The sequence below is a fragment of the Numida meleagris genome, chromosome 3, assembly GCF_002078875.1.
Source record: "Numida meleagris isolate 19003 breed g44 Domestic line chromosome 3, NumMel1.0, whole genome shotgun sequence".
NCBI classification, from domain to species: domain Eukaryota; kingdom Metazoa; phylum Chordata; class Aves; order Galliformes; family Numididae; genus Numida; species Numida meleagris.
In genome coordinates this window covers 49799793-49820986 of record NC_034411.1, presented here as the reverse complement: position 1 = coordinate 49820986, position 21194 = coordinate 49799793, and the positions used below count along the sequence as shown (strand labels likewise).

Here is a 21194-nt window from a genome sequence, read left to right as displayed (position 1 = left end):
CATACTAAAATTGCTTTGATTAGAAAAAACTATGCTAAGTGTTTTACCTTGTCATCCCCAGGACAACGATACAAGTTCTGGAAAGTGCTGATGATGTTATTGCTGAATCTTGGAGCAAATACATCCTTCTCTTGTCCAAACTGATGCCGGGACTGTCTCACAATAGAGTCAATGACATACAGACCAGGCACCTTGTATTCTGGTTTGCACTACAAATAACGATAATTTATAATATTCATACAACAAAAATAACACAAATGATTACTGGCAGACTAAACAGAAACAGCTCAGTCTAATTTTTAAATGGGTCCAAATACTATCAAAATGCTCACTATTTAATAAATTTTACTGAAGTACAAAGCTATCTCAAACAGAAACAGCTAACCCTTAGTGTTCAATTTGTCACAGCTATATATACTCTACAAATATGTATATGGTTTGAATTTCATTTGCTACCACTAACAAAATAAACAACCTTTTTAGAGTCTAGCTATTAAAAATCAGCACATGAACAACAAATCTTTTTTGAAGATACATTATTTTAAAAGATGAAGAGCAGCAAAAAGCACAAAGAAATTCTTAATAGTGTATTGGAACTATGACTGAAAACATGTTTGTCTTTCTTGGAGATTAAAATCAACATTAAAGTTAACATTTATTTATTTTACATCATTCTATAGCACGTGGTATACCCCTTCCCAAACAGAATACTAAAATATTAAAGCAGACATCTATTTTGCTGAGAACATGCCATTGATACTTATTTTAAAACTGTGGAAAATGTGCCTAATTTACAAACAACAATGTATGCACCTCAATTATTAACACAAATTTAAGAGAACCTGAGAAGTTCTATAGACAAACCTGTTGTATCATTGAAAAAAGATTTCACTGATATCCAAGGGTAATACTGTCTTTTTCATTAATATGAAAAAAATTCCCTTATTTAAAATACAAACTCCCTGGACTACTAGTTTTATTATAGCCTATGTATAGGCCTTCTATTTTGAAAAGGGATTTGCTGGCATTTGCAACTTATATACAACATTTACTTGGCTCAAAATATGGTCTAATGTTTGTAAGTGTGCTATCTTTATGTTGAAGAATATGTGGCATACATTTAAGAAGAAATGTGTTCTATAATATTAATACATAACTGGCCATGTTACAAAGTCTTCAGAAAATAACTTCAATGTATTTGAGCCACTCACATTTTACCTAAATGATTATAAAAGTTTTCTGCATAAACAACATGCAGGTATAAAACTTTTCACAATATTCAAATTTATAAAAACTGCAGAAATTTTATAAGGAAACACTAAATATGCTGGGTGAAGTGTTTAAAAGCATAGGATATATAGAAAGTAAGAAAAGATAATACAGATGAAAAATAAAAGGATGATAAAAACACAAGCAAAAAGTAGGATGAAGTAAAATTATGCCTGGGACATAACACGTCGAAGTGTTACTTTGGTGCATGGGATATGGGTAATATGGTACACGCCTTTCTCACCCTCCAATACCCATCTCTATTATCAAACAGGGATCAGAGGATACTCATCCCTTTTCTGAGGAGTGAAAAGAAGCAATTCCTCAGAAGACGTCTACTTGACAAAACACCAGCAGTCTTTGTAAAGTAAATTAATAGCCTTTACTGCTGCCACGAAATAATGTGCACCACCTTTTCCACACATGGTTGCTGTTCTAGCACCCAAATAATTCATTCACGAACTGTTTCCAGACAATTAAAAACATCATCCCGAAGCTGAACCATGTTTACACTGATCCCCACTGTCCCACCACTGTCAAAAGACGTTACAACACACACTGGACACCAAAGAAGTAAAAGAGGAAGACAGGTTACTAACATAGACTGTAAAGTAAAATGGACAACTGGATAAAAACCTGAGTCCAGCATTGTAGCATTAACAAACTAACTTCTCTAACTTGCTTGAGAAAATAAAAAGGCAATTTGATCACAGTTTATTCGTATTTAAAAGAGACGAAATTCAGTAGAAAATGATCAGCTGAGCTATCAAGCACAATGCAGACAAGGAGAAAAGACTCAAAAATTGGAATCTATCTTCTAACTGTAGACAAAATGCAGTTTTACTCAAGAAGAATTAACTGCTCCAAGAAAATAAAGCACAATAAAATTCTTTGTTATTCAGAATCTTAAAATTAATACCACATCTTGCTCCAAATTAATTATAGTATAGACATATTTATTTGTTTTAATTTACAGGAATCACAAAGTAAAATGCCACACTATACAAGAGATAAGGCTGAATGGTCATCTTTAATTTTAAAAACTGTGCAGAAAACCTGGCAGAAAAGCAAAAGCAACTGTCACTCATCAAATCACGTTCAATTATTTTGCAGTTAGATGTTCATAGGCCTCTTTTAACATTAAATGAATATGCACAGAGAAGTAGTTCTAACACAGTATCTGCAGTCATCAAAATCAAAGTGTAACATAAATACAAAATGAGGACAAAGTATTTGTTTTTCCGCATCAGTTATGACCACCTACTGAATACTAACAGAAGCTGAATGCAACTGAAAACTGAAATAAATTATTCTGGGTAAAAATACAAATTCATATGTATACCTAAGACTCAACTGGACTCAATTGTATTGAATAATCTGTACAACACTGGAAGCTCTTTTCTGTGATAACACAAAATATCTGTTACTGATTTACCTTTTGAATGAATTTCTCAACGCTCTGCACAACATGTTTGTAGAACTGGAAAATAAAGATAGTATTTCAATAGAGGAGAAAATCCTATGATGCATATACTTGTTCAAGTCATGCAGCACTGGGAGTAAAACAACAAATAGAAACTTCTGTTGATTAACCAGCAATACAACATCTACAGCTGAATATCTTCCTCAGAAGATTTAATAGCATCAGGAAAAGCTAATTGCATTTATTACTTTTTAAAATAATATCCTTCTTTATTAAGTGAAGGTAACTGCTCCTTCAGAAATACACTGTTCTTTCAACATACTTGACTGAAGATGTTAGCGCAATATTAATAAGAATAGCATTTCTCTCTTATTTTATTTTCCAAATGTTATCTTTAATAATCTAAATACATGAGAATAGGAGGACCTTTTAAACATCCACGGAGTACTTTTTCTTTAGAGTTGTCCTGTTGGTTTCTTTTGTTGTTGGTGGTTTTTTTGCTGCTGTTGTTGTATTTTTTTAACCTCACATGTAATTGCAATAGCTCTACATCATCTCAGTAAATGCTCTACAAAACTAAATTTTCTTACTGAAATGGTAAAGCACAAAGCTTGTTCTATATTTTTCAATATCCCCTACGACACACTGAAACACAACTCAAAGCCAGTCTGCAAATGTAGCAGTTACTTTATATCCTCTTTTGCCTTGACAGCTAGCTGTCCGTATTAACAGAAAAGTAACAGTTGCATACCCAGAATGCATAACACTCGGCGGATGGCCTATAGTTCTAAGAGCTACAAGAAGTGTTAATTTGTATGTGATAAAATACATCACTCCCACCTACTGAACTTACATTCATTTCCTGGCACACCATTATAGCATTAAGTATCCTAACGCTGGAAGCCTAGGTACCAAACTGATATCTACAAGATAATATTGGAAAAACTGGAACTAAAACTTTGAAAACTTTCGCAGGTTAGTATCTCTGAGGTCCAGTTTATTCAACGGTGAAAATACATAATGAAAATCTTGAAACAGACATACTATTATCCATTTCAAGGCTTCCAAGATTCTGGTATTGTTTAATTTATAGAACTATTTATTATTAGTTTGGGAAAAGTTCAGTACAAGTTTCTAGCATTTTCATTATACTGCAACACATGCACTCCAATTCATGTAGACTTCTCTTATTTAAGAAACATAATGAACTCCATTCTAGTACCATCAATTTGCTCTCTCTGAGCTACAAAAAACTCCAATGCAGATGTCACCAAATGAAAACATATCTACCTTCCCAGCGGTAGACATGAAGACCATAAGGTCATGTCTTTTTTGTTTTCATTCTATGCTTTTTTTCAACTCTCCAGCTTTCACCAAGTGTTTGTTTTAATGCTTAGTACTAACTGCGTACTTCTTTCCTCCACTATTTTTCAGTTCTGCTTTCTGATGCTTTGCTGCTATTTGGCAATTACGTAGTTCTACTCAGTAGCAAGATTAGTCTTTAGTTAGGGTCCTAATGCTAAAACTTAGTAACAGCTTGTATCCAGGCAACTCCAAAAATAAAACCTATGAACAAAACACCTGAAAAAGTATTCTGTGGAACTTATGGGTAATTAAATAGAAGTCGTACGATTGTATCGATCCAAAGGCACAATACCTTACTTTTCTGAAAGTACAAAAAAAAAAATCTCATTGTATTTTGGTATTTGTTTAGCTTTTGTCAGGCAATTTCAGGTTTTCCTTTTTAAACTGAGGAAAGAAAGCTGTCTTTCAGATCAAATTGAAGAGTCAAGTTTCTACAATTCTTTCTCACATATGACAACTGACAAATGAAATTCAAACAACAAGTTAAGCCCTCTATTGCACCTTTGAAAATCTCTTCACTATCATACTTGATCATAACTTGTCAATTGTGCACAGGACAAAGAGAAAAAACTTTCAGCAGTACATTCTGTAAGCTATTCAGGCATTTTGTGAGAGGTAAGAAATGGAAAGGAAATTAGAAGTAGTAAGTCAGGTCCTTACCTTTATAGCCTTGATTGCTGCCTTGGTGATCTGTGTCATTTTAGCTTTAGAAATGGGTGGCTTATAATCATTAAGCGAGTACAACTGCAAGACAAAACAACAACAACAACAACACAGTGATCAGAAATACATTCTGCAAGTGTAAAAAGTATAAAAACACAGTATTTTTCATAAAGAAATATCATTTTATTTGTCTGATTTTACATATATATCAGATCAGAAAAGAAATCCCCATTTAAGAAAAAATAAAATCACCCTATGAAATATAATCTAACATCCAAAATGCTTAAAAGACAACAAGTTTTTCCTTCCAATGTCCACTGCACACCTAGTTTTATCAGCACTAAACACAGCAGACATCCATAGGTGAAGTTACAAAGGAAACACATATGATATGCAAATATGATAGCTCTCATTATGTTTTCCTTTCTAGGGCAAAAAAAAAAAAAATAGTAATACACTCGATAACCCTCATGAAATAACAGACACTTAACCAAATACTTATTATGTGCATCATCATTTGCCTGCTGAATTTAATTTTTTAATTTTCCATAAAACAAAAACTTTCAGCCCAGTGAGAATGAACACGTAGCATTTTTGCCACTTAACACAGCAGATTTGGAAAAACTATAGACTTCATTCACTGTCTTAACTCGGGTAAATAAATATACTAATTATTAAAAACATTTAACCAAATTCCATCTGGGTTCTCAGTTTTAAAACAGCTTCATAACTTCATATCTAAACACCAAAACAGACAAAGAACACAAGCTGTTTTGCAACATTTTTTTTTTCCAAAGATGCAGCAGTAACCTTATTTTCACTTGTATATCTACTGCCAGAAGCAATTCAGCATGACATTTATTCATCAGAAATTTGCTACATACTGAGAACTGTACAGTAACTAACTTCATAGCTCTGACTGACTGGTGGTAAATGGAAGCAACTCTTTCATTCACACTGAGTCAGGAATCCATCATCCGAGGCTATTTACTAGCTGTGAAAACCTCTGATTATTCACAACATACTTCTTTGAAAACAACACTCTTCTTCACTCCCTGGACCCTAGATGTGAACTAACACTGTACAATCCAGTATTTGCTGCTTTCATACACAAAAAGACCAGATACAAAATGCCAAACCAGTTTTAAGGATGTTCTTGACTTAGCTTTGTATGGGAACTGCTGAGTCATGGCCTGAACCACTGACTGAGCAGTTCCCATACAAGCTTACACCGTATTTTTGTTAGAAACATACACATTTAGAAGCACATTAGCTTGAAAAGGAAGCCCTGATAATGAGAATGGCCATCCACAGAAAATTTTGTATTTCCCTCTTAAAGACAACAAAAATTGGAGTTTATTCCATAGAACTGCCAACATCTGAAACAAAGTCAAACGACCACTCACTTCTACTATACACTCTGAGCAATGCAATATATTTAATTCTTTAGCTTCCAACGATTCATTCAATCTTAGGCAAAAAGCAAGCTATGAAAACCTAATTCAGAATGGTTTACATTCAGCAAAGTAACATGCAAGAGTAAACGGGATCATACAGTGGAAAGGATTAGACAATCATAAATACAGGTCATGCTCTCCAAGCTGCTTGTAATAATTTATTGCTTTGAAGTTAACAACAGGTTCCCAAGTGAACTTCCATTCTTTCCTATAAAAAATAGTTAACTGAAACTTATATACTTTTCAAAAGGTGAACTGGAAAAAGAAAAAACTTGCTTTGCCCACGCCTAAATATCTGCCTTTTCAGCCTGTAGGAATTTAAATTATAACTGTGAAATTAAGATCAGTACACACTTAAGACATCCACTTTTAAAACAAACATTACTACCTCTCACTAGCACTAACTGTTGCAAAATATTGTTCTAATATCCTAATATATAAATGTCTTAACCAGTACAGTGGAAAAGGAGAAAAGAGGAAGGGAATATAAAATCTCCACAATCAGTTTCTTCTCTGTTTTACACTCATTCTTCAGTGCTCAACTTTCAGTTAACCTTCAGTTACTCACAGGTGATACTGTGGGTCATTTTTGTCCTGTGTAACAGCCTGGCTTGACATATGCCACTACAGCTAAACTAATTCTGGGGAATGCCAGAAACATTTTGCTTACTTTCATGCAGTATGCCTCAGCTTGGATATTCCTTGTCAGCATCCTCAAAGCTCAAAACACTGGCAAGAGTAGTCTACAGATATGAGAGCAAGACTGAAATCAGCCTGAAATTCAGGAAGCCACCTTGCCAATCCAAAAAAAGACCATGAAAAGATAGGAAAATACGGGAACTCCCTGACCAGAGGATATAAGCAGCTATAAGGAGGCAGAACTGCTGACTCACGTAGATGCGCTGGAAGCACACCTGACCATCCATCAGCTTTGAAATCATCACAAAATAGGTGGATGGGGCAGTTCAAAGCAACGAGAAAGCTACGACACGGTGCTGGGAAGCACGGAACAGTCACAACTGATTCAAAAGCAGCAGCTGTGTGCAGTCAGGTGTCTTAGTATCATACATCTAGGATATGCCCCAAAACAACAGGAGAATATGGGATGTTGTTATAGCATCCCATTACTCTACTCCAGGTAGCAGAAAGCCATATTTGGATTTATGTTTTCTATTTCAAATGATCTGTCATTAAAAGAATAAATGAACCAAAAGAAACAGCAAAATTAGGAACATAATTCTCTAGAGAGGCTTTTTGGATAATGGATATACCTGTTGGAGGTTTTAAAAGCTGTTGAAAGGAAAATACAAATCCTAAATTCAGTACTTGGAAGAAGCCAAGACAAAATAATTCTTCTGAATTATTTTTCCTTAAAAGACTCCAGGAAGTCTTAATTTCCTATAAATGTTTTATTTTGAAAATAACATTCACTTGGCAAGCTAGTGATTTAGGCTCGTCAGTGCATGGCAAAAGAACTGTGAAGGAGCAGCATCTGGAACATTGCAAGGGACTATGAGGGCCCTGTTTGAAATACTGACTTGCAATTCTGCAGCATTTAATGCAACATTTAAAAAAAAAATCATTAAGAAATGTAATGTTTGTTAAAATGTACTTCAATTTTTTGCATTGTAAAGATTTACCTACACAAAACACAGACATTCACCAAGTAGTGGCCAAAACCACATATTTCTGAAAACAGAAAGTTGAACATGCACAAACGCCTTCCTAAATACCTACCTACAGCACCCACATTCTTAGCTCCATCCTCAGGAAATTCATACATCACATTTATTAACAGTCAACCAGGAATTCCCCTCCACTAGCTCTAGTGCTAGGCTGGTTAAAGATGTGAGACTTGGATGATAATGAAGCAATGAAATTTTGTTTTTTTCATCTAACATACATGATTATTTTTTAAGATGGGAGGCACGTAAAGAAATCAAATATATTTCAAATCTAGTTAAAGTAAAATAATTGCATCTATTCAGGATTATAAAACATGAAAATAAAAATGTCTTATTTTTAAAACTTGTGTTTACATTCTGGCTCAGTTTTTCTTGTACGTCCCTTTGTACAACTGTTTAGTCATAACGGTTTGCTATAATTATTTCCTGATCATGATTTTATAAGGCATTGGCAGAAGCCCTCTAAGCAAATTAGGAAAAAACACCAATAAAGCTAAATAGTAAAGTCAGGGAAATTATCTGAAACTAAACAATACAATTCTGATTATCTGAAGTGGGATGCAAAAGAAAAAAAGTGGCCATATGCTCTAGCTGGTAACATAAGGTACAAAAAAATAAAGCAATTAAGTTTGAAAAACAGTAAGGAAAGGGCATAACAATACACCTTTTTCAAATGACAGAAGGAATAACAGACATATTAGTGGCCAAAAGATAATCAGTACAAACAGGAGGACTCATAGGAGAGAAAACCCAGCAGCAGAACCCGCCTCTCCTCATCTGTTTTTAGACCCATGTACTGAGGAAAAACTCCGGAGACCTTCTAATACCGCAATCTCCTTCCAGCGGCAAAGGACACGTTTGCAAAGTGAAAAATAATGAACAGTGAGAATCCAATTCTGATGAACTCAGGAATCAAAGACTTGCTGCTAACTGCCATTCCTGAATTCTCACTTCAAACAGCCTCAATCTTGTCGAGCATAAAGACTAAAAGTAAAGGAGTTTCTGAAAAGGGCTCAAGGGGATACTTAGGAAACAATGTATCAGCTAGGTTCAGTATTTGTACCAGCAAAAATACATAAATTTCTCCAAAGAAAAGAATTATTGGGCAGGGTTCATTCCATGCAACTGTTGAAAAGAAAAGGCACATTCCAGGCTGTTGTTCTTTGAAAGTCTCCACCAGCTACAGCCCACCTGGAAAACCAAATGACATTTATTACACACCTCTCACAAAAGGCTCCAAAGAAACTGGGGTCTCCTAAACAGGCACTAGCATGACAAATAACCTGACCAGCTTCCCTTTAAGATAGCCAACAAATGATCTGAATAAATCATTTTATTTACAGTCATAAGTCATTCTGTTTATAGTAAATGGAAGTCCCAAGAAAGTCCTATCTGTGCCAGGGACTGTGCCCTTCTGTATGTTCTGGATAGGAAAGATAAAGGCTTACTACCAAAAGCTGCCAAGGAACATCAGTGACACAAGCAATAAAAAGGTAGACAAACTAAATGCAAGCATACATGAAGCTGCATACTTTGAAGCTGACTACTGCCTTGCAGGAATGAGATGTGCTGGTGCAAGTGACATTTCTTTGAAGGCAACAGTTCAACAGTCAACCAGAAAAAATCTCAAGTAGTAAAAGCAGCAAAGGCTTTTAGAACCACGCCGTTATTTAGGTTACCATACTAACCTACAGGAAACTCTCATCCTTAGTATTTCTGGAATTTCCTTCCTCCAATCTCCAAGTTTTGCGGGAAATCATGAGGGTTAATAAAACATATGGAGAAGCTTTTAAGTGAAGAACAAGGGTGGCTAGGACTTTTCAGCCCGCAAACAGGACTTCTAAGGGAACAGCAAATGCCAATATAACCCTGAGCAGTGGGGAAGGTCACGCTGGGAAGGATGGGGGGACTAAATGCAGGAAGAGTGCACCAAATGAAATCAGCAGGGACTGAATGAAAACCTCACTCAGTGAAGGTGGTTTGAAATTGCTGGGTTTTATTTCCTCCAAGAACTCCCTGCCTCAGAGGGTTGCTTTTGTATGCCTCAGAGGGATGTGATTCACTCTTAGACACTTAGTAACATCTTGATACATGTTTGCCCAGATACTACAATGAAACACACCCACTCTTTTAAATAAATATAAAATACAGTCAGCAACCTGCATGTAAGTATGAAATGCAGCTCTTAATTAAAAAGAACTTCTTCAAATGAAGTTTAAGCTTTATCACATCAGGCAGCTGCATTTTTTTCTTGAATAGCAATAAAGTTCACTTAAGAGTAGTGAAAGTGAAATACTGTAATCTTCCTGTGGCAGATGAAACCAAGAAGTTTCAGAGTTTTTGAAACATGCTATTCACATTTACAATGCGAGCTTGGAAGAAGAAAGCATGGGGGCACACATACAAAACACAATGCAAACTTCAAAAAACATGCTTAGCTGTTGAGTTCCCATGCGATTCAGCAAATTTTGAAGAAAATCTACCTAATTCCATCATTAGTCATTTATCTACTTTTCTGGATAAGCATCAACACGCACCAAATGTTGAAAAAGAGAAAAACTGATGGGTGTTTCCTTACGCAACTGAGGCCTACCAATAAATACCTGGCCACTCATAAAACCAGCTTTCTCTACTTAAATTCATAACTTCACAGTTGAAATGACTTGCATACTTAAAAGTGTTCATATATATATATATATATATTTACATGATAAAGCAATAAGTCCAATAACTTGAAGCACTGCTGTGGTGGGCACCACACTTTGAAGTCTTTTAAAATTTGTTCTAAGAGAATAAAAATTCTTCTGAGAACACAGCACGACTCTCAACAGTTGTGACATACACACATCTGTTCAAAATCTTATTCAAAAACCACTTGATGATGTTGAATCAATTTGTTGTATTCATTTAGTATTTAGTATTCATTTTAGTATCATTAATAGTCAGATTTTATACTGGAAACTAAAAAGAATGTGCTAATCCAAACAAAATTATTCATTTCTCAGCTATCTTAATATCTGAAGGGAAGAAAACAGTCTTCTGCCATATGTACTCAGAAGACAGTACTACTACGCAGAGCTCTGTATTCATCCAAGACTCAATCTAAAATGAAAAGGCTCTCCTGAGAAAAGTCACCAGAATACAAGTACAATCTTTGGGGAGAATGCTGTTTTTGTTATTATTTTCTTCTTTGCTTCATTAAGTCCAGCAGACTTGAATAATGGAAAAATTAAGTCTAACGCAGTCAGAGACAAGTCATGAGGAATCTGTGCCAGTAAAAGAGAAATTGCTTCCAAACTGTTGGCTCAGTTTTGCAAAAACAAACCCAAGCAACTAATATGAAAGAATTAAGTTATAAAGAACATCAAATGCAGTTTTCCCACATGACTTTTTTTTTTTAATATCTTCCTCTGTAAGAAAAATAAAAATAATATTTTCGAGTTTCTGAAAAAAAAAATGCCAGTGATTTTTCGAAGTATCACACTCAATACATTTGTTTGCAATGCCAAAGAAAACGTAATGTACTTTATTTCAGAAAGCTGTGGACAAAACACTTAACTGCCTGTCTCAAGTATTCTGGATGAATCAACATTGCTTGGCTCCAAATATACTGCAAACAAAACTGGAAACTACAAAATATAACTGAACATTAGTCTTCCCAATCCATTTATTTCTAAAAGAAACACCTGGCCAATTTGCAATGAATTTGGATGAGGGGAAGCCGCTTAACAGCTTGGCTGTTTGATAATTCCATCTGGTCATGCCCTGACACTACTACTTTGATAACAACGTGGGAGACAATCAGTAAACATATGATAGAAGTATCCAATTCTGATTAAATACTGAATATAAATCACAGGGAAAACCTTAAAAGGAAGGCCTGAATCTGAATGGAACTTCAGGGACAAAATGAATCTGCAAAGATATGCTTATCACCAAATCCTAATCCGTCTCAATGAAAGCTATTCCCAGGGTAATGATCTTCCAAGGCAAGAATCAGATGCCAGCCAAACGGCCATGTAAGCACATAACAGCTTATCAGACAGACAACACAAGTCTTCAAGCTGATCATAGGAACTGGTAGCTTTAAGGGTGTGTTTTTGTTCTCACTTTAATATAGAAGACTGTCATCTCAACCTGTGTTGTTACTGTCTCAATTTGAAAAACAGATTTCCCAATTTTATAAGCTCTTACCCTAACTCAACTGTACAGAAATGTAAGAGACAGACAAAGGGCCAAACCTGTACTGTGTCACCAAAACTATCAACCATTCTTCCTAAAGTCTCTTCAGCAGGCTGTGTAACAGCTAACCAGTTCACCTCTTAACCATGCCTCAAAAACCATCGCCTATTCAACTGTGCTTCACTCTTCGACCCTGCTAGCCTTGCGTCACATCAAAATATTAAGTAGTACAAATTATATGCCCCAGGAGGGTGAAAAACATCAGTTTGGTGGAATGTATCATTAACCAACTTCATTGCTTAACAGAAATACAAATTGAAAAATTCTCAGTGGAGGATTTGAGCCATAGAGCTGTTTCCACAGGATTTTGACTTATGTGCATTCCACGGTAAGAAGACCTTCTTACCATATGAAACACCCAGCATACCGAGCTCCTTTTCCACTTTCTCCAGAATCTCACAAATTGCCCCTTTCATTTACCCTCCACATCCAGTGCTTCACCAAGCCTTCAAATGTTCCTGTCAGCCCTCACCTAATCCCAGTCAACTTGGCCATTTCAACTGTCAAGAAGAGCAGGAAGTGTGCGACAGCAGAGACTTGGAAATCATTTCAAGCTCCTTGTCTAATTATGCCTCTGGTCTGAGCATCACCAAAGAGCACCCATACCTACTTGGACACCTCCATGTGGCGGTTGTTATTGGGGCTGCTTTGCTCTCTCTATCCCTCTACAATTCTGTTTAACTTAATTTTTAATTCTTAACACTCTTCTCCCCTCACTTATTTTCCTTTCACATGCTTTTTTTGTTATGTTTTTGTGGGTTTTGATTTTATTTTTGTAATGTCCTCTTCTGTTCCTTGAGCAAGGGCACAGCAGGAAAACTTTCTTACTGATGCCGACCACTACTGTAGACAATGTAAGTGGGAACAACAACCAACAGTTAATGCTTACAGCGGGTAGATACACAGTTGCCACTTCAGCGATACTTTCTCTGCACAGTATTTTAGCCACCACCAACCCACCGCTCATTGATCCCCAAGCCAGCACGAACTGAACTCTTTCATAGAATTTCCAAACTTCCTCCATGTACAGAATTACATTTATTAATTTTTTAATACATGTAAATCTTTATTGTGCCCAAAGCCTTAAGGCAAAGACAGGTAGTTTAGTCAAAACTTGTGCAAATAAACTTCTTTTCTCGTTTTGAGCTCAGGTTTCATCAATGACATTGGATTTGTGCAAGTTCTGTACTGGAAAAAATAGGAATTTGCCTCTTCTCTGTCATCAGTGCTATAGGCTCCCATCTCATGACCCCTCAGTCACCCCTGCTCCAGCCTGAAAAGAGTATAAATATTTACTAATTTCTCATACAGACCTGTTCTGTTCCACTGACTGTCCCTTTGCCCTGTACATGCACTTCTGCCAGAATGGTCTTGTGAGGTGGAAATTAGACTACACGTGCTGCAAAAATAAAGATATAATGGCGGTCTGATGAGCCTCTGTTTCTTCCTAAAAATTTCTGAAATACTTCTGAGCTTTGAAGAGGCATTTTCACTTTGATTGCAAGATCTTACTAATTGTCAGATTATATCATTTCAGGATCTATCACTGAGTACATAAAGGAAGGGTTGCCTTTCTCATACCATCTCCCGAGTCACCATTACTCTACATTTAACTTGATGAAATTGCCATTTAAAAATCAGTACGGAAATGTAACTTTGCAGTTCTTGAAGTCTAGCCCTTCATTATCGCTATCCCAAATAACTTAATACAGCCTCATATCGTTCCTTTTGCATAGCATTTACAATTACATATGGATTCCTAGCATAAATTCTCCTAAGATTCCCACATGAAAAAAAATAATTCATTTCTGCATATGGTTTTTCTACCACCTTTCCTCTTTTAGAAGTTACCTATACAACCTGAAGATATAGAAAGATGTCTTTCCCCACACAATTCCATTTCTTTTCAAAATGCTGGGGACAGAGGATCTTGTCAACTACTTTTTGGAAATCCCAGCATGACTTAGCATGACCTGGTATTCCCCGGTCCACATGCTTGCTGCTGACTCTGAAAGGTCTCTCTTATGTACATGCCATACTATTTTCCCTCACAAAAATCACACCAAATCTTCCTCATTTTAACATATCCATGTGGGTATTGTTTCAGACAAATTCTGCTACTTATTTCTCACCACCTTCAGCAGTTATTTCTTTATGGTTCTATACCAGGTAAATAATAAAGCCTTAAAAAGTCAACTTTACTATCATATCCTTAAAACAAATGTTTCTCTCGTACCACCCTCTCATACATTGCAGTCAAATGATATTATCTGGAAATAAGACTGGAAATTGTACTCAAAAGGATTTTGAATGAATTTATTGGACAAAAGAAAATGTGTTATTTCCTCATGCATCTCCTTCAGAATGAACAGGTTCCAAATGCATCAGTTAGCTTGAGTCATCCACAAAAAATCTGGGTTTAAGAGTCATGTCCAGGAAAGGAGTTAGCAAGTAAGGCCAATTACATTCACAATTTTGTATTTTTCCCCATCTGATACAACAACTTAATGCTTTGCATAGCAAAAAGCAATAACATTGACAGCTAAGAATCTATGTAAAAGGCAATACGCCAGCTTACAAAAGAGTTAGGCTTAACCACATCATTAATAATCTCTTTCCCCAAAGTCATTTTATATAAACTCTAGTCTTATTTCCAAAATGGGGGGTGGGATGGAAATCGTGATCTTGCTCAAAGATTTAATGAGCTACATAAATTACCTATTGGGAATGGGTTAAAGGCAAAAATCACATTGACGCTGTAGTTAAAGCACTGAATTTCGGCTCAATGGTTTTACTTTAATTCTTTTAAGAGAAGTAGTCTTTAAGAGAGGGATTACTGAAGGCTTGGAAAGTCATCAGCGTATTTCAAATTCTGATTGTTCACTGATGCAAATAATATCATTAAAACTGTAATTCAAAAAGTGCTAAAATAATTATTTTTTTATTGTAAATATCTGAAAAAAGTGAACCCTACTGTTCAAAAAACTGTAATTTACAACACAGTCTGACACATAACTACAGTCTAAAGTTTCTCCAACAAAGATCAGGCACCATGCAAATGAACTACACCCTCTGTGAATAGTTAGCTGCCTGCAGAGCAATTCACTGCATCTCCATGGAAGGCAATAGCATACCACACTTCTACAACGGCCAGTATTTTATTCTGAGGCCTTTCACCACCCTTATTCAACAAGCAAGACAGCCAGACAACTGTTTCCCTACTACAGTGATATCCTGGATAAAAATCAGAAAAGAGTGCTAACTTTATTAAAATAAACCTTCTGAAGTATTATATCTTTTTTCATACCTCTGGTCATGTCTTATAAAGGCCAGAAGAGATTGGCTAGGTAATAACTTACTCATCCAAATTTTGCCACTAGAAGGCTTGAAAGCTAAGAATACCTCTGGTCTCGTAATCCAAAGGAATACTCATATCTTAACTCAGAAGTCATTATTACAGCAACTAAGGGAACAAACATTTGGATACTGATACTTCAGGACTCGGACCAACCTCTGAGATTGTGGCTAGAACTGATATTGGGATTGTTGATTACATATACCTCTACTGAAATATTTTAATTTTCTCTGAAGCATTTGGTCCTGGCACCAGGACACAACACTACCCCAATATCAAATACAGTAGTAAATGTTTGCAATTTTGATGTGCAGAAGACAAAATAAATACTTCACAGTAAGTCTAATATATATTAACAAATTACATGAATTTTTCACATTTCAATAGCATGAGAAATTAATAAAATCCAATTGCATATACAGAAAGAGTCACTGAATTGCTTACCAAAATATCTACATCACCACACTGCAAAGAACAAGAAAAGAGCATTGTCAGTCATTGCTTTGAAAAACAAATAGAAACAACAAGCTTTATTGTTGCATTTTATGTATTCTCAATTTTATTGCCTAGGAGAAGTTACTTAAATTATCTGAGCCCATCCCTCAGTGAATAAAATTTTTACTAGGAAATGTAAGATGATGAAAGTGACAAATGTTTCATTCTGTGTAAGATATTTTAGTCTGAAATCAGAACAATGAAAACTTCTATTCTTTCAGTAAACGGTGCAAGACTTCCAGTAATCAATACGGGTTGCCAAAATCCAATATTAGAAAAGCACAGAACAAAACAGCAACCATCCTAACACAACTGTTTTCAAATACCTAAAGTGCATGATATGTGGTTCATATTAACAAACACAAAATAACAGTGAATATGTTTGCTATCCCAATATTTTTCTTTTACCATTGCACTGAATTCATTTACAAAATATTTTAAATCAGTTGAGAATACTCACTCTAAAAGTTTGCTCCCTTTATGTCAGACCTACTATATACAACTCTCCTGGTGTTTATGTTTGCAGAAGACATCTGAAAGTTCATCCTAACTGAGTGTACAAGCAATCGAGTAAAATCATCTGTAAAGCCAATAAGCCAGTTTCTAGCTGAACACCTCAGCATGTGAACAAGTCAGGTATTACTATCGCTGCCTTCGTTTAGTTCCTCTCTTACCTATTTCATTTTGAGGAAGCCAACAACTTCAAGTTTACTGAACCTGAACAATTCTAGATGCAATGATAAAATTCCATTTTAGTCTCCATTTTTTAGAGTCAGAAGTCATACTACAGCCCATTTACAATTTACTAGCATCTTTTTTCTACTTTCAAAGAAAGCTTATAAGTCCTGTTGGTATAACCCGCTTTGTACTAATAGACTATGAACCTAAACCCGGAATTTAAAGAAACCACCTGGATTCAAGTCTAGTTTCCTGAACTGCTTGCAACTACTAGGAAACAGATGTTTAGTTGAGAGCAGCCTCTAGAACATTCTTTATTGCCTTCAAACCTTTAACAAGTCATAAAATACAATTCCCCTCATTCTCTTCATAGTAACTTAGGATGTTTACAGCCTGGGAACAAAAAGCTTAGAAAACTCTAAAATAGTCCACATAAAATAACTGGGCAAGACTAAGCTCTTTACCAAAGCGTGAGCTCCCAACAACAGAAAGACGACTAATCAAAAGGTCTACGTGACACTTGAAAGCACATCACATAAGAAAATAGAGAACATAAAAGGGGTATGTCAGGTATGTCACTTTCTGCAATTCTCTCATAATTCCTGACACACTATTTTTTTTTTCCATAATTAACATTCTTCATGATTTTCTAGCCAATTCTTTATCACCAACTGAAAAATCAAGCTGAACGTCAGCCTGCAGAAATCCAGAGGCCAGCTCAATGGAGCAGCACCTCTATACTTGCGGCAACGCCTTGATTTGGAAGGATGTGGCACAGTGTGAAGTCAGGTGCCTCAGACAAGTCTAAACACAACCACATCTCTACAGTTGTGAGAATTAAAGTATAGGGACAGATCCCAGCTGTTCTGAAAATCAAGGACTGGCACATTTTCTCTGCCAACCTCTTTTAAGGCTTGCAAGAAGAACTGTCCTGTTGCACTGACTTCAAAATGTTTTCTCCTTAGGTTTGGCTTAAAATTCCCTGTGTTCCTAACAAAGTTCCATGATTTAAAAATAAATAAATTAAATAAACCTAAAAAAAATCATGGTTGTAGCAGGATAGATTCCTCTGTAACCAATATATTTGTTAAATGTATGCTTCTCCTTTCCTGCTAAGTATTTCACTTCAAATTTCTGAAAATTAAGAAGCAAGCTACAGCTGCTTATCTAGTAACAAGATCAACGCATTATCTGTAACCGTAATATAGAGCATATTCACAGAATAACCTGTTCCTTTTCTGGTGAACCAGCTTTTTGTTTTCAGTGCTCTGAAAACTTCACTCTGATTATGTATTTCCATAAGCTTCAATAATCTGCTTAATATATTTTAAGTTCTTTGGACTTGGCTTTTGGGAAATGCAAAGACCTTTGTAAACATGGTTATTTCTCTTTTTAAAACCTCAGTCACATCAATATCAAAATACTGAATTGTATTTTCTATCTATGCTATTAGCTTATAAATGATCTGTCAAGAGAGCTCAATAAACCCATCTTTTCAGGCCAAGATTTTTCAAGAATCTGTTTTAGAATGAGTAGCATTCCATTTACAGTACTTTGTACTTCTGTAAAGAAGCTATAGAACATAGGGATGAAAAGCAAAGGATTCGGGCAATTAATTATACAACAGTTTTAACAAGTACCTATTGCATAAAAAAAAATATTAAAAGAGACATTCCAAAAAAAGATGGAACCTCTCACCATTCAAGTTCAAATCAACAAGTATGCAGACAAACTGAAACTTAATGCCCAACAGCACAAGACGATGGATCTTCTGAAATATTTTTTCCCAAAAATGCATGCTATTTCAATTATAAATTCCAATTCAACAATGTAAGACAGATGTTCAGTGCCTTTTATAAAACACCTTGTGCAGCTGTAATCTGTTCATCAAAGAATATTTACTCCTAGCTTCCAAAATTGATGTTATAATTAGGACAGAATTTCAAAATAAACAAACTTGAGGCTACCAAAACAGGTGCCTTCAATCTCTCAGCTGTTGCTATGCTACACTCTCTTACTGCTCAATCACCACCCATCCAAACCACTGTTCCTTGCAGCTACTGCCTCCTGGATCCAAGCTTTGCTCTTTTACACATATTCTACTGGTATTGCAAATGGGAACCAGAGCACTGTCTGACAAGCCTCGAAAACAATAAACAACTTGAAAATTGTTTTTGCTTTTGCCATGTAGAAGGTTGCTTTCCTTCCGGTGCCAAGTCTTCAGCATATGCATTTTATTAACTTAAACACTGACATTATATTTCTGAATGTCAAAGCATCAGAAAAACATCCACCACCTACTTGTTCACATAATCACAAAACTAGAAAAAAAATAGCAATGCAGTATTACTTAACTGAAACTTCAAACAAAACAACAAAAAAAGCTCATACCATCTAAACCCGTACCAAGTACAAGCAGATATACTCCACAGGCAAGCTCTCATGAGGAAAGACTACGGCAAAATACTGTATATCCATGGTAGCCATTACTACACAAATGGTAACTCACTTGCCAAAAGCTTGACAGCATAGGAATGAATTCATTTTTGGTGGAATAAATCTGACGGAGGGACATGGTGGCAATGCACTCTTTTCCTCTTACGTTCTCCAAATTTAAACAAATCCTCCTTAAAATCTATTTTTAAAGAAGGCTTGGTTTTGGTTGGCACAGCTGACCGAGGACAGGTGAAAATGAGAACTAGTACAGCAGTAGCTGAAGACCTCTTGTTCTCTTACAGAACACATTCCAAACAGTGTAGAAGCTCCCGTTGAAGAAGGTTAATAAAATTACCTAGTTGGCTGCTGCTGCTGTCAGTACTCCCAGAGAAATACAGCAGAAAAATAACTTCAAAGAAGTGAAGAAACAGAAGAAATGTACACATAGTTCATGAAAAGCTATGATATGAGAACAAGGACTAACCTTGTATAGAGTTCAAAGCCAAGATGAACTCTGAATACATACATGAACAATTGTATCCCGCTGACACAGGCCTCACCATGGAGTTACACCAGTGTTTGCCGAGGCCAAGAGTGCAGGCTCTAAGCAAGGCTGAATCAGCCACTCAGGAGATAAACTTCTCACTGGCAGACCACAGATAGAACGGTACACCAATTTTACAGTCAGAAAAAAAAGTCAGCCACCTTCCAAGTGAAAAAATCTACATGAAAATAATCAAATGTCTGTATCATATTTGAAGATATGCTTTATCAAGTATTCTTGTTTTGAATGGTTCTTTTTCTGTAAGAAAGTCATTTAGCTTACTAGACTGCCAGAGGAAAACAGATTGCTGATGGCAAACTCAAATAAGACAAGATAATTTCAAGTACTTTGCAAAAGATTGTAGCCTTAGGCATGGTTTTAGCGAGTACGTGAAAATCAAAGGATCTGAACTCCTAAGAGTTCAGAAGTGCATTTATTTGTATCAAGCTGCAAAATGGTTCACAAACAGGACCAATACTTACAAACATCCGGCTATAACCCAGGAGTACTGGCAGAATCCAGAGACCTACACTGCAACTCACACTCCAAGCACAGAGGGATCTAATCTAGAACGTGATTTAAGAAGAAATTTGAAGTCTATGCATGGAAGGCAGAAAAACAATTTATGTCTGTCCTACACTAATTCACAAAAGAAGTGAGGTTATTGAGCAAATATGCAGAAAAGACAGCTAGTATTCGGGGCCCTTAACACATCCTTGCATGATCATTTACTCAAGATTCCGTGACTGGAGAAAAACTAAAGTCAGATAAGTTTTTGAAAATGTGATACCGAAACTGTAAATATTTATCCCACACACGCACAGACATTTAACTGGGTGATTTCATACATTTCATACTTAGTATATTCTGGTAAGAAAAACGATTTCTGTCCCTGTGCCCTCTTAACAAAAAGCAAACAGTTTGACTCTTGCTGGGAAAGCAACAGGGTGAAATATTTACATTTCACTGATACTGCTCTTCATGCCCCTAACAGAAGTGAAATTAACAATTTCTTACATATTTTGCTGCATCCTAATGGAATTCATGCATTTTCTCTAGATACTTTGTCATTTATTTTTCTTCACTAAGGAGCACTATGGGATTATAATGCAAAATAAAATTGAAGACATTTTTCACTTCCAAGCCAGAGGTTAAGAATGAAAAATTGAGACAACTTTCCAGATACATAGGTACATGCACATGCAAAAATAAATGGCTAATTTTTAATCCTAAAAATTAAGAATAAGAGGTAAAACAAAAGCATCCCAATCTGCTGCAACAAAACTTACAAATATCAGATGATAAATGAAGTATTAGACAAAAAAAAAAAGTAAAAAAGCTTTGAAGGTATCAGCTGCAGAATCCTTTAAAACAGCAGAGGATATGAAAGCAGGTTGTACTTTCCTATCACTGTTTTCTATCACTGTTAAACTACTAGTGAGAAAAAAAAAGAAAACAGGCACAGGATTTCTCATCTTCTCAGCAGTGAGAGAAAGAAAATAAAACTCAGCAAATGTTTCAGGTGCTTCAGTGAAGGCAGGATTTCAGAAGTCTATCTTACCCTGGAGTAGCTTACATGCCC

General features: G+C 35.8%; 1 protein-coding gene across 7 annotated transcripts in view; it reads right to left on the bottom strand.

The window, feature by feature from the left end:
• Positions 1 to 21194, bottom strand: part of SCAF8 (SR-related CTD associated factor 8) — a 161958-nt gene that overhangs the window by 123280 nt on the left and 17484 nt on the right. For 4 of the 7 annotated variants that reach the window (XR_002436735.1, XM_021391221.1, XM_021391223.1 and 1 more), the window contains exons 2-5: positions 15904 to 15924; positions 4718 to 4801; positions 2705 to 2749; positions 48 to 209 (exon numbers count right to left, since the gene is read on the bottom strand). Coding sequence is in view for 6 of the 7 variants with exons in the window: in XM_021391221.1 (XP_021246896.1) it covers positions 48 to 209; positions 2705 to 2749; positions 4718 to 4801; positions 15904 to 15924 (312 nt within the window). In the remaining variant the exon portion in view is untranslated. Of the gene's footprint in view, positions 1 to 47; positions 210 to 2704; positions 2750 to 4717; positions 4802 to 13417; positions 13504 to 15903; positions 15925 to 21194 lie in introns of all 7 variants that reach the window. The other 3 variants (XM_021391225.1, XM_021391224.1, XM_021391226.1) reach the window with 2 other exon arrangements.